Here is a 14,422-nt window from a genome sequence, read left to right as displayed (position 1 = left end):
CTTATTAGCAACAATCGCTATCCAATTAACAGGCAAAGAAACACAAATTGCACTTTGCAGCTCTGATTACTTCCTGGTTCAGAAAGACAAAGGAACCTACCGCGTGGAAACTACATCTCCCAGTATGCACTGCTGTCAACAGGCCTGCACAGGAAAAGCAAATTTATTGTAGCGTTTCCCATTTTCTTTGCCTGGTGATCACTAAGGAAAAAAAACACTTCATGGTATTACAGAAATAGCAATAAATTACAAGGCAGACGAGAGGAAAACAAGTCAGGCCTTCCGTGAAACAGGTAAGGAGGTAAGACTTTTGCAGATTCATTTTTAGAATGCTAGTTTGATATGACTTTCTACAGAGCTATCATGCAGTATGTAAACATTGCTACCACAATAAAGGGTTTGATGGGACTGTTCTAATAATATATGGTTAAGTGTACGGTGAAAAACTAAGACCATGACATTTGAAGCTATTATACACATTAAAACTTGACTGATTTTAACATTAACTCAATATTATGAAGTAACGCTATTAAATAATAAACGCGTTTACAAAAATACGATCCTTTTTATATTAGTAAACATGGCCATGTCATGGTATTAGTTTTTCACTGTACACTTTTTAAAATTATATTAGCAGTTTGATTTTAATGGGATTACTCGAATACTGTTTGTTTTCTATTCGTGGTAAGTGTGTGCTAAGATGCTTTACCGACAGTTTAGTCTTCAGATCAAGTTGCCTGCTATATCATAAGAACATAAGAACATAAGAAAGTTTACAAACGAGAGGAGGCCATTCGGCCCATCTTGCTCGTTTGGTTGTTAGTAGCTTATTGATCCCAAAATCTCATCAAGCAGCTTCTTGAAGGATCCCAGGGTGTCAGCTTCAACAACATTACTGGGGAGTTGATTCCAGACCCTCACAATTCTCTGTGTAAAAAAGTGTCTCCTATTTTCTGTTCTGAATGCCCCTTTTTCTAAACTCCATTTGTGACCCCTGGTCCTTGTTTCTTTTTTCAGGCTGAAAAAGTCCCTTGGGTCGACACTGTCAATACCTTTTAGAATTTTGAATGCTTGAATTAGGTCGCCACGTAGTCGTCTTTGTTCAAGACTGAACAGATTCAATTCTTTTAGCCTGTCTGCATATGACATGCCTTTTAAGCCCGGAATAATTCTGGTCACTCTTCTTTGCACTCTTTCTAGAGCAGCAATATCTTTTTTATAGCGAGGTGACCAGAACTGCACACAATATTCAAGATGAGGTCTTACTAGTGCATTGTACAGTTTTAACATTACTTCCCTTGATTTAAATTCAACACTTTTCACAATGTATCCGAGCATCTTGTTAGCCTTTTTTATAGCTTCCCCACATTGTCTAGATGAAGACATTTCTGAGTCAACAAAAACTCCTAGGTCTTTTTCATAGATTCCTTCTCCAATTTCAATATCTCCCATATGATATTTATAATGTACATTTTTATTTCCTGCGTGCAGTACCTTACACTTTTCTCTATTAAATGTCATTTGCCATGTGTCTGCCCAGTTCTGAATCTTGTCTAGATCATTTTGAATGACCTTTGCTGCTGCAACAGTGTTTGCCACTCCTCCTACTTTTGTGTCGTCTGCAAATTTAACAAGTTTGCTTACTATACCAGAATCTAAATCATTAATGTAGATTAGGAATAGCAGAGGACCTAATACTGATCCCTGTGGTACACCGCTGGTTACCACACTCCATTCTGAGGTTTTTCCTCTAATCAGTACTTTCTGTTTTCTACATGTTAACCACTCCCTAATCCATGTACATGTGTTTCCTTGAATCCCAACTGCGTTCAGTTTGAGAATTAATCTTTTGTGCGGGACTTTGTCAAAAGCTTTCTGGAAATCTAAATAAACCATGTCATATGCTTTGCAATTATCCATTATCGATGTTGCATCCTCAAAAAAATCAAGCAAGTTAGTTAGGCACGATCTCCCTTTCCTAAAACCATGTTGACTGTCTCCCAGTACCCTGTTACCATATAGGTAATTTTCCATTTTGGATCTTATTATAGTTTCCATAAGTTTGCATATAATAGAAGTCAGGCTTACTGGTCTGTAGTTACCTGGTTCAGTTTTGTTTCCCTTTTTGTGGATCGGTATTACGTTTGCAATTTTCCAGTCTGTCGGTACCAACCCCTGTGTCAAGAGACTGTTGCATGATCTTGGTTAGCGGTTTGTAAATTACTTCTTTCATTTCTTTGAGTACTACTGGGAGGATCTCATCCGGCCCAGGGGATTTGTTTATTTTAAGAGCTCCTAGTCCCTTTAACACTTCTGCCTCAGTTATGCTAAAGTTATTTAAAACTGGACAGGAACTGGATGACATGTGGGGCATGTTGTCAGTATCTTCCTTTGTAAAAACTTGTGAAAAGTAATCATTTAATATATTTGCTATTTTTTTTTCTTCATCTACGATTTTGCCATTTGTATCTCTTAAACATTTAATCTCCTCTTTGAATGTTCTCTTGCTGTTGTAATATTGGAAAAACATTTTGGAATTGGTTTTAGCTCCCTTAGCAATGTTTATTTCTATTTCTCTCTTGGCCTTTCTAACTTCCTTTTTGACTTGCGTTTGCAGTTCTGTGTACTCTTTCTGCGTACTTTCTTTTTGGTCCTTTTTTAATGCTCTGTAAAGTGCCTTTTTTCGCTGAATATTTTTTTTAATTGATCTATTAAACCATTTTGGCAATTTAGTTTTACATTTAGATTTGTCTACTTTAGGGATATAATTGTTTTGTGCCTCTAGTACTACATTTTTGAAGAACAACCATCCTTCTTCTGTGGATGTTTTCTCTATTTTACTCCAATCTACTTCTGTTAGTCTCTGTTTCATACCTTCATAGTTTGCTTTTCTAAAATTGTAAACCTTAGCTTTAGTCATTTCTTTTGGGGATTTAAAAAACACTTCAAATGAGACCATGTTGTGGTCTGAGTTTGCCAGTGGTTCTCTGACCTCTGTTTTAGTTATTCTATCTTCGTTATTTGAAAAGACTAAATCAAGGCATGCCTCCCCTCTAGTGGGTGCCTTCACAAATTGTGTTAGGAAGCAGTCATTTGTTATTTCCACCATTTCTATTTCATCCTTTGCGCTACCCACCGGGTTTTCCCATTTTATTTGGGGGAAGTTGAAATTAGTATGGCTTCTCCTTTGCTACACACATTTCTAATGTCATTGTATAACAGATTATTGTGCTCACCGTCTGAATCTGGCGGTCTATAGCATGCTCCTATTATTATGCCTTTTGAATTTTTGTCCGTTATTCTGACCCATATTGATTCGGTTTTATTTTCTTTGTCCAGGTTTAACACCTGGGCTTCAAGACTGTTTCTTATGTATAGCGCTACCCCTCCTCCTCTTCTGTCCTGCCTGTCTTTCCTATACAGTGTATACCCACAAATATTAAATTCGTCCCCATCACTCTCAGACAACCACGTTTCTGTAACACCTATCACATCATAACACCTACTCTCAGACAACCACGTTTCTGTAACACCTATCACATATCGATCTCTCTATCGAGTTATACATCCAGCTGCGGCCAAAGGTTTTGCAGCACCTAGAATTTTAGTATTGAGACACAATCAAATAAAAAGAAAAAAAAACAACAAAAACAAAAAAACCCAAAACAAAAAAAATAATATATATATATATATATATATATATATATATATATATATATATATATATATATATATATATATATATTATATATATATAATATATATATATATATTTATATAATATATATATTATATATATATATATATATATATATATATATTTAATATATATCAATAGATATATATATATATCTATATCAACTATGGGGGTAATATATATATATATATATATTATATATATATAATATATATATATATATATATATATATATATAGTTATATATATATCAATTATATATATATATATATATATATATATATATATATATATATATATATATACATATATATTAGATAACATAATTTGGATCTTATATGTAATATCATGTAATCAAAAGACACTACAAAGTGATATCACAAAAGTCCACTGGAAGCCATAATAGCAGTACAGTATTTAATGTTAGATTTTGAAATGTCACATTTTTGAATTGTCAGTTTTTTGTTAAGTAGGTGCCAGCATTATCTAGCTTCCTGTCACTTTGGATCAAATTTCCTGAACAGTAAAAAAAAAAAAAAAAAAAAAAAAAAAAAAAAAAGTAATTTTGAAGCTACTTGCTCTTTAAATATGAATACATCCTGGTATAAATGACCTGCAGGGACTAAAATACTTTTGTTTTTGTCACAGGACGAGTGAGGAAAGCTGTAGTTGAGACTCTGGAAGGTTGAAAGATGGAATCTGTAGGGCAGGGTTCTGAACTGCAATGTGTGCACATTAAAGACGAGGTCCCCGAGTATGAACTGGTCAAAATTAAGGAAGAAGAAGACGACGACGACGTGGGGGAGACCCGGCATGTCTGTAATGGCTGTGGGAAGAGTTTCTATGAATTAGCAATGCTGGATATTCACAAGCTGACACACGGTACAAACACCCCCTACCAGTGTTCAGAATGCAAGGAGAGCTTCAGTCACCTGGGGAGCTTAAAAAAACACCAGAGAGCTCACACAACGCAGAAGACGCAGGTGCACATCTGCACGCAATGTGGGAAGAGCTTCAGTCAGTACTGGTACCTCAGAGAGCACTGGCGGATTCACAACGGACAGTCTGCATATCGCTGCACTGTGTGCGAGAAGAGCTTCACCCAGTCGGGGGACCTTAAAAAGCACCTGCGCATTCACACAGGCGAGACTCCCTATCACTGTACTGACTGTGGAAAGAAATTCACTCAGTCGGAGCATCTTAAAAAACACCAGCGCACCCACACAGGAGAGACACCCTATCACTGTACTGACTGTGGAAAGAGCTTCAGCCAGTCAGGGCATCTTCAGAAACACCAGCGAATCCACACGGGAGAGACTCCGTACGCCTGCACTGTGTGTGGGAAGAGATTCAGCAGGATGGACACCTTTAAGGTCCACCGCCGGATACACACAGGAGAGAAACCGTACCACTGTACGGCCTGCGACAAGCGCTTCAGCCACTTAGCAGGACTTAAAGCACACCAGCGGGTTCACACAGCTGAGACGCCCTACTCCTGCAATGTGTGTGGGAAGAGTTTCAGCCAGTCGGGCACCCTTAGAAGACACCAGCGCATTCACACAGGCCAGACCCCATATCACTGCACTGACTGCGGCCAAAGGTTCACACAGCTGTCCCACCTTAAATCACACCAGCGCACTCACACCGCGAAAAAGAAGAGCAACCCATCAGTTTAACAGGTCGCTTTTATTCCCTTTAATCTGAGCAGTTCATTTTCATAAAAAGAAAAAGTGAACTAAACACAATGGAAGTACAGTACATAAGCTTTTCAGACTGACAGCAAAGCTGTCCATGCAGGTTTGTAGAAATGTAAAAATGTAGCAACAATGACTAATTTTGCCCACAAGAGGGCGTTGTGGATAGTCTTTAATTCTTTATTATGCTCCATGGGAGTTGACGCCTTTTGTTGTGCTGATTAGCAATTGACGTCACAAAGATGCTGCAGAATGATGTGTTGATCTTGGTGTTGTGACTCTTGATCCCCGGCCGGCTGGCCTGTCATTGACACACTGTGTCTGGTTATACGACTCACCAGGTTTGAAATTGCTTGCTGTGAGCACCCAAGATGACGAGCCACAATACGCTGCCTTAGTCCAGCCTCTAACATGCCGATTACATGAAGGCGCTGCTCTCTTGACAGACGTGGCATATTTGTTTTTTTCTGTGATATTCTTTATTGCTTTTATTCAAGCTTGCAATTCAGCAGCTGAATCACTCCAGTGTCCAATCAACTGTCCCCATAATTAGGTGATTAAGTGCATATGCTTCAGTCACAGTCACTCAAGCGTGTCATGGTCAAGGAGGAATGATGGAGTGATTAAAAAGAAACCAAAAACATTTTGTCACTGTCCATCATTTATATACTTTTTTTTTTTTTTTAATAAATGTGTTATAATAGTAAGTTTCTTTTGATGCTCGATATATATAAATAAAATATTTATTACACACACACAGATAAATAAGTAGATGGATAGATGTTTGAACTGTTCTGGAGGGAAAGGTGAATATTCTTAATGATAACCTGACCGGACAGTCTTAAAAAAACAGAGAGATTTATATAAAGTAATAGTAAAACTGGTTTCACAGACCTGTAGGTAAGGCAGTCCATGATATATCAAGTTCTTTGCACTAAACCATTTTTTTTAAACAGTGCCGCCAGATGCCAGCAGGTGGCAGACTTGTTATTTCCCAATTCACTTTTTTTATAGCTGAAGTTTTAGTATGATATGATACATGCTTCAGAGATGATCTTCTGTATTTTGTTAATCAATGCAGAGATTGGGAAGCTACTGCTTAAAGTTACATCAATGAACAGTGGCTTACATTCAAAAGATTGTAATCGGTTTGTCTTGACTGCTCTTTCTGAAACCAGCAGAGGCGGCACCTGAACCAGCATTATCAGCTAATCCAACACACAGCCACCAGTTCTGAAGAGCTCGAAAGCAGAGCTGAGGAGGGCAGGGTGACTCATTAGAATTGCAGTGGAGTGTGAGTCTTCTCTTCACCACCATGTCCCAGATTCCAATCTAGTCGAGGTTAGCAGTGATCGAAAGCCATTTCCATCTTGTTACTGTTGAGTTCAGGCGTGAAATAAGTTGAGATAGTCTCTGACCAGTTTCTAGTGCAGAGCACACATCCCTCATCTCTAATGGGCATGTTATCAGACAGTGTCCCTGGACTAGATGGGATCAGAGGAACTTGCCTCCTCAAACCATGTTTGTTCCAGAGTCGAGGCACGATTTTAAGACAGTGTGTAGAAGCTCACGTTGCAGCTGTCTACGCTGTTCTGGTTGTGCTGAGAAATAGACGACCTCTGTTTTGTTTTCACTCTGATCCAGCATCTTTCACAGGCACTAAACACATTTAAATAAATACAAAAGAAACAAAAGATTAAAACCTGGACATTTGTGGGATTTCTAACAAGTTTGGTTATATCATCAGTAAAACCTTCGCTATTCGTGTTTCACCTATATTAGGTACTGAAACAGCTGTTTTGAACTTTAGACTGATAATTTTTAACTCTGCTTTTTTCAGTTTGCAAATCAAAGGTTTAATTTGTACCTGGAGTTACATTAAAAAAACAAAACAAAACAAATTTTCCATTAATGTTAATTATATGTTTAAAAAAAAAAACCTTTGTAAAAAAAATGTGTCTATGGAAATTGCAATACTGAAACTTCTGAACTAAATAAAGACATACATTATGGTGTGAAATAAATTTGATAGAATGTTGTTTATGAATGTAATATTTAGAACAGGTTTAGTTAAAAACCTGAACATTGTTTATATAATCTTGTTCATTTCTAGTGTTGTTTTCTGTTAATTCCAGTTCCTGACACTGTTTTACTAAAGGGTGCTAGTTTAATATTTGTTGTAAGGTGTCTGAAGTGTACCGTTTAGCAAAGACAATATGTAGTGTGTTTTTTTGCTAATAAACAGTGACATCTGAAGTAATCAGTACTGTGTGAAGAAGCTTTTCTGTCTCTGGCCGGCAGTAGCTGGGACACCCTACCCCAACAGATTTCTCTGGAGTTTCTCTGTCCAGTTTTTAATCTGGGCTTGCTTTCTGAACTAATTTAACCACGTCTCTAAGACTTGTAACATTTTTCATATTTCAGTTGTTTGATTATTTTTCAAAGAGAATTTCCATTTCTCTTAAAAAGGCACGTCAGTTTTTCCTGCATCATTAAGCAAGGGTTAAAGTGGACTTTTGAAAAAGAGAGTGCGCTTGTAACGCCGGGTGTAGGGTTACTGTGAGCTGATCGATCGAATCGTTGAGGGGAAATGTAAATACACTTCCCCTGGCTGTATGAAATAGCGTGGCTGACTTCCTCGCTTAGCTCTCCAATCGGTCTGAGCATTGGAAAACGCATCTTCATAGCCCCCCTGGGAAATAGAACAGAGAAGCGGAGCACAGAAGAGTGTATCAGAGTTTCAATTATCTTCCAGGAGAGCCTCGTGCAGAGTGGGCTGGGCAGGGGGTGTCCAAGTGAGGCTGCTGGCAGATTAAACTGGCCCAGTTATATCCCACATAGCACTAGCACTTACTATGGTCGCTATAAGTTCAGGATTTTACTAATTTGTCCTTAATAATTCAAGCAGCCACGGCTTTTTAAAAAACCGCTTCAACATCTCCATCTCTTGTATTTTGCAGGTGTGGCTTCGCACTTTCTTGAGCCAGGGAGGAAAGTGTGCATGATTTCAAATGAGAGGCTCTGGGAAGCCCACAGCCTGGCGATGATTAGGTTAGGAGTGAATATTTGACAAGAAAAAGATTACTGCACCTTTCTCACAAGGGTCCTAGAAGTTATGTTGTCTTTTTTAATGATTGCTTAACATGCTTTTCTATTTTAGGGAAACTTTAACTAGCCAACTACTCATTACAACCCAGTTACACTTTTCAGATTCACTAAGATTTTGCTGCACTGCAAAGTTTGTAGAGTTTTAAGGAATAACAGCTTGTTGATGTTTAAAAGACAGCGAAGGTGGCTAATTTAAGACACATTTTTACTTTGTTACATTAACAATCAGTTTGGATAAAACAATGATGTAAAACGCGGGGAAGACAAACAGTAATCGTGGCCATTTCCTAAAAATCATAGTGAAAGTACAAGTCTAAAATCCAAAGTCACACCATTTAAAAATACAAGCTGTGGGAACACATTTCAAAACACAAAATCAAGGCACCAAAATTAACCCTTCCTTCAATAATGATCTGTGGCCTTCATTTATTTTATATGTGAACCCACAAAGACTGGTAGAGCAGATCTCGGCCACGGGCTAGTAGAGATGAAAGTCGTTTTGATTTGGTAGCTGTTGGGGCTCTGTATGAAGTGAGTTTGAATGGTCATTTCTGAGGTCATTTTAGGGCAGGGTTATAGCTCTGTGGAGGACTTGAGTTTTAAGTCACTTTTCACAAGTACTTACTAGAGCCACAGTTTGGACTGGTTATAGTATCAGTAAATACATTTGTGTGAGCCTCACTCAATACACATTGACCACTTTAAATCCTGGGCACATATTAATACTAAGTCTGAATAAACACCACATTCTTTTCTTTGTAGCCCCGGTCGAGTGCGTTCTCTGTGCTGCGTAACAACTTTTTGCTGGCTGGGTGTTTCAAGCAGATTGAAAAACAGTTTGCAGGGAGGAGTGGAAACGATAAGTACTAAAGAATAGAAATTCAAGCAGGAGGAATTTTTACATTTGGAGATGCAATCAGTTGTTGACGCTCCCTGCGCGGGTGACAAATTGAAAGTGCCTCAGTCTAGTTTATAGCCCAGATCAGGTCAAACGAAAAATATTGGAGGTCTGGGCAAAGAGACAGCCCGACGGGCTCAGATAAATGGACTGATCATTTCTTATTGAGAAACAATTCCTAAAAGGTAGTTTACTGCACGACTGGGAAGCGCCGGGGAGTCAATGTAGCTAGGTGCTCCTGCCCTGACCCTTCCACTGGCGCTGGAATTAAACGGATAGAGAGAACGCACTTTTCTGATGGCAGAACTCCATGAAAAGGACACTCCATTTGTTATAAGTAGGGGTTCTGATGAAGTGGAGGTTGCTTTTTTTTCAGGCTCACAAGGCCAGCCTTCAGACTGAGACTTGAAATGGATAAAAGAACCTGATTGTATTTTACACTCCCTTGGCTTTGATTAATGCGTCTGGCTTGGTGAGTGCAGGACGCCTCCACAAGGTGGCGCCAGCAATCCCTATGTCAACGTGACTCGAGAATAGATATATATGGCCAAAAATGTTGCTTTATAAAAACCTGCTGAAAAATATTAGGTTAACGTATTAAATTACAAACCGTTTGTAGTTTTCCATATACTTAACGAAAATCTGACAAATTGAAAAATGTGAAATCTAACACGAAATACTGGCCATTGCTTTATACACACACACACACATATACAAGAACTCTCCTTCATTCTGTACCACTCCATACCTCACTTTAACACAGCTCCCAACTTTTCCTTCATTCTATTCAGTCCGGATTATTGTCTGTTAGGATCCAATCATCTATCACCAGCCATCTGAGAAAAAGATTGTCTTTAAAAAAGCCGTGGTTTTAACATCCCATAACTTCCTGCACTGAAGTCATTCAGCATTGTAGCTGTTAAGGTCTGGCCTGTCAAAGATCCAGGGTTACTGGCTGCTGATTCTGCAGAAGAGAAACAGCCCCATGGTGACAGCTAATTCTGAGATTGGAGAGACTGCACTTTGAGGTGGATACTTCTTAAATCATGCCATGATAAGACACAGGATACAATGCCATTAAGGTAGCAAGAAGAAAATTTACGTTGACGAGAAAAAGATCAATAAGTGATTATGTACCCAAGCTGAAGTTGAAGAGGTAGCCAGTTTAATTCTGTAATACAAAAAATGCAATCGCTTGAGTTTGGGCCATTGAGATACAAGTTGGAGAGCCTAATGATAAGAATCTGTGAAGATGTTGAAAAGAAACCAACTTACGTACTCATATACAGTGGTCTTGTGCAGTGCTGTGATGTAAGACTCTGAATTAAGTAGAGGATGCTCCATATGGCTGGTGTTGCTGCTTGAGTGCAGTTGCATTTGGAATCAATCCAAAGCATCTAGCACATATACCTTGATTTGTAGAGGTTGTGGGTTCAGCCACACAGCCCTGCTACTGAAGGGATGGGCCCTGGTGAGGCAGGGACTGGGGGGGGGGCACTCTCTCTTTAAGCTGCTGGAGGGGAGTAAGTGGAGGTAAAACCAGTGCGAGACTGACAAGGCAAGAAATGGTGAAGCCAAGCAGAAATCGATAAGAAATCAACGTTTCGGGAGGGCGCGCCGTTTATCAGGTGACACGGTTAAACAGTGTTAAGGCACTAAAAGTGAGAGAAATACTGCCCATCCGAGCGGCAGTATTGATCACACTGGAATGGGGCCGCGGAAGGCCGAAGCTACTAATAAACTAAGACGCATCTGAGAGGGAATCAGCCAGATCGATCCAGTCCACGATCAAGGCCAAAACATCTTCACTGGCCCCTCACATTTCAAATGCTATAGTGTTCCTGCCAGCCTTTCAGGGCCATTGGCCACACTGTATAAGGCTTCTCATTCTGCCCAGTTAAACATCAGCAATTTAGAAGGTACTTTGGGTCAAAGTGCAAAGTGCAAATTTAGACCAGTGCAATGCCATGCCATGCAGCCCCCAGAGATGTGAGTGTTTCCACAGGCCTGCAACATAGAAATATCCCAAAGCCAAAACATTTTGAAGAAAGAAAATAAAAAAGCACAAGGAACAGTAAGTAACAGGTTCCATGTTCCGTATGGTTTCAAACTCAATAGCTCTTCTTGGTGAATGAGCTCAGTTTAATAATTGTGCATGCAGCCCACTGTGTCTCTCACTTTCTTCAGCAGTTCCATCTTTCATACCCAGCCAGCCCCTTAAAGATGTGTAAGCTTGTTTTATTTTCCCGGCTGCTAAGCTTTAGTGCCTTAATGGTCCGTTGATCTTCTTTTCCCTTGAACTGACGCCTAATTTGCTGTGATCCCCTACTCTCTGTCTATAATGGAAGAAAATACAAGCAGTTCGACTGAGCTTTAACCCTGCACCTGCCGAAATAGCTCAACACACACTTGCCAGCAAAGCCATTCAAGACAGTGACACATGCACACACACACACACGCACACACACACGCACACACGACTGTTAAAGATTTTCAGTAAACCAAAAAAAAAATAGTGAGACTTTCATTGGGCTGACAGTGAGGAATTGCACCGGCTTCTTGAGATTAAATCCAGCTCTTGATCAGGTGTGAAACGAAGGTGAAGGGAATTCTGCTCTGGGGTCAACACTACAACCCTGCAATTGAACCCAGATCACCTGGTTAGCCCCTGACACGCTGGCTTTACTGATAAATGCCTGTGATGGCTTAAATGCACACTTTATTAGGAACTATTAGGAATAGGGCAGTCTATTAGAACCTGAAGAAATTAGCTGTTAGTTTACTGTAGCTAGTTTCCAAGAGCTTGGAAGGGGCTCTATAGTGGTTGCCTGGCTGCAAATGCAACCAGTAAATTGGTTTTTAAAAAGATTTTTAAAGGCAGCCATAATACGCACAATATCCCAAACATGAGGACGTTTGTGATGTCAAGCAGAGATAGGCTGAATGGGTTTCTATCAGAACAGAACAGTCATTGTAACTGTATATAACAAGCTAAAGCGACTTCTTTCCTACAGTCTGCTAGCTTTATACTCTTACTTATGTTACAGTCCTCTCTGAAAAAAATGTCCTTTGGAAAATAGAGGAAAAACTACAATATCCAGTAATACAATACAGAGATATGCTCTTCTGCAATGCCTACCATGGTGGCTTCTCTGTGTGGGTTCTGTGTATTTATTTCATTATTTTGAATACCTATTCCTATGCGTTTTAAAATTTGTTTACGTGAATGAAATTCTTGCCTGGTTAGTGTTTTTTTTTCATTATGAAATCCAATAAAAATAATTATAAATGAAAAGAATCAATACGTAGGGGTCCTCCAGTCCTGCTCCCTATACCGCATTGACAAGTCCCCCCGAGCTGTTTTTAATTTTAAAAGGCAGAGTGGACGTCACTCCTTATTGAACACTTTCATGCATGGTGACCTCATATGTGGACGGACACAAATAAAAATAAAACTTGTCGTGGCTGCTCATCTCTGGGTGTGGAATCGGCATGTCCGAGTGCGAGAGAGAGCGGGCGAGCCAGAGGCCGGATAACAAATGAGTTGCCAGCGCACGGGCAACGCTTCTCTCTCCCAGCCCGGCGCACTGCCCACTGGTCGGTATGGTAACGGCCCTTTATTTAGCAGAGAGAGCCATCCGCATCTGTGCCTAGCTATTTGTCCTTGTCTAATTACTGATCCCGGCTGGCGCTCTCTCCCAGCTGATGACTAATGGAGAGGGTCGAACAGGGGGAGGAATGGACGGGGCAGTGGGCAGTGATTTGTGGGCCAGGCACTCTGTCATTGCTGGGGACCCATTTGTCTTCCTGATGCTGGGGGCTCTTGGGCAGAAAATGCTTTAGCATTGCTTCAATTTTCCAGCATTTTTTTTTATTCTCGGCCCCTTGCTTGCAGTGATATAAAATGCCCCAAGATGGGGCAGTGATATAAGATAAGACACTTGCCCTTGATATCACGTTTTGAGTTAAATAAATGGTGCAGTATCACAGAAGAAAAAAGAAAAGTGCCCCTTTGTCCTCCTCACCTCTGATAACACGTTTTGTCTATTTATAGATTGTAACTGATAGCAATCTCCGGTGCCAAGCAAGAGCTAGGGATAAGGGTGTTGAGAAACACCTTAAAATCTACACATGTGCTTTTCTCATCTTCCTATAACTCATTTAAGGTGGTAACAATATCTAGTCTTTCTGATTGGGTCAAATGCTCACCTATGCCCTATGTCACCTATGTGGCCACCTTGCCCCTTCTATAGAGCCCTATTCAGAGGCTAAAGTTGCTCTTTCTGAAAAGCTTATGCAGAGCAAACAATTGTGCCCAGTTAGTTGATTCCCCTTTTATTATAACTAAGAGCCTCTGAAGCCCTTCTTGCGTATTTTAAGCCACAATGCTTGATTACATGAAATACAAAAGATGCCAATACTTTGTTGTGTGATCTGTTTAGAGGTTTCCCTAGGGAAAGATGTATAGTTTGGGGCTTTGGAGACAGCTCAGAGCAGGTCTTCATGGCATCAATGACTTCAAGTCAAGGGCCTACCTTCCTTGATGCAGATTAACAGCAAGAGAAGTAAACACAGATAGCATTGTGTTCTTTAAAAGAAGAGCAAGGCTAGGCTGTGAAGTCCACGCGCATAAAGTCTTCAATAATACACCTACACGGGAAGGCAAGTGTAACAAGCAGTATTCTGCCCCCTGTCGGTGAAATGAGATGTGGTTTAAACTCTAAAACCATCAATGCACAAGAGGCTGGCTCTTTTGCATTGTGGTTAAGACGCTCGCTTGCGGCGTGGCTTGCCTGTTTGTGCCCAGCCTCTGCCCACTCAGCACTGGTGGTTAACCAGCAGGAAGCCAGCAAATACGTCCCTCAATTCTCAGCTGTTGCACCACCAGCAAACCCAGCTAACCCTGGGCTGTTTGAATTCCCTGCGGGGGAAAGATCAGGTGCTGTACATTTGCTGAGCTGTAATCCTTTAAAAAAAGAAAAAAAAAGCACAGTAAAAAATGTACAGGCCATTGCTCTTCTATTG

The 14,422-nt window shown here is 40.0% G+C and overlaps 1 protein-coding gene across 2 annotated transcripts; it reads left to right on the top strand.

The window, feature by feature from the left end:
* Positions 1-145: 145 nt before the first annotated feature.
* On the top strand, positions 146-5,889 carry LOC121319325 (gastrula zinc finger protein XlCGF7.1-like). Of its 2 annotated transcripts, none has more exons than XM_041256640.1 (2): positions 146-293; positions 4,346-5,889. In XM_041256640.1, exon 2 carries the CDS (start codon positions 4,390-4,392, stop codon positions 5,371-5,373), a length of 984 nt encoding a protein of 327 aa, XP_041112574.1. In that variant the 5' UTR covers positions 146-293; positions 4,346-4,389; the 3' UTR covers positions 5,374-5,889. The 2 variants fall into 2 exon arrangements, with proteins under 2 accessions (XP_041112574.1, XP_041112575.1); XM_041256641.1 differs by having other exon boundaries at positions 146-301.
* The last annotated feature ends 8,533 nt before the right edge of the window (positions 5,890-14,422 follow it).

The sequence above is a fragment of the Polyodon spathula genome, chromosome 8 (assembly GCF_017654505.1).
Source record: "Polyodon spathula isolate WHYD16114869_AA chromosome 8, ASM1765450v1, whole genome shotgun sequence".
Lineage (NCBI taxonomy): Eukaryota > Metazoa > Chordata > Actinopteri > Acipenseriformes > Polyodontidae > Polyodon > Polyodon spathula.
Note: the sequence above shows the minus strand (reverse complement) of the source record. Positions and strands in the feature narration are given on the sequence as shown.

Coding starts and splice junctions, on each gene's coding strand:
- LOC121319325 (XM_041256640.1), top strand. CDS start 4,390: ATGGAATCTGTAGGGCAGGGTTCTGAACTGCAATGTGTGCACATTAAA.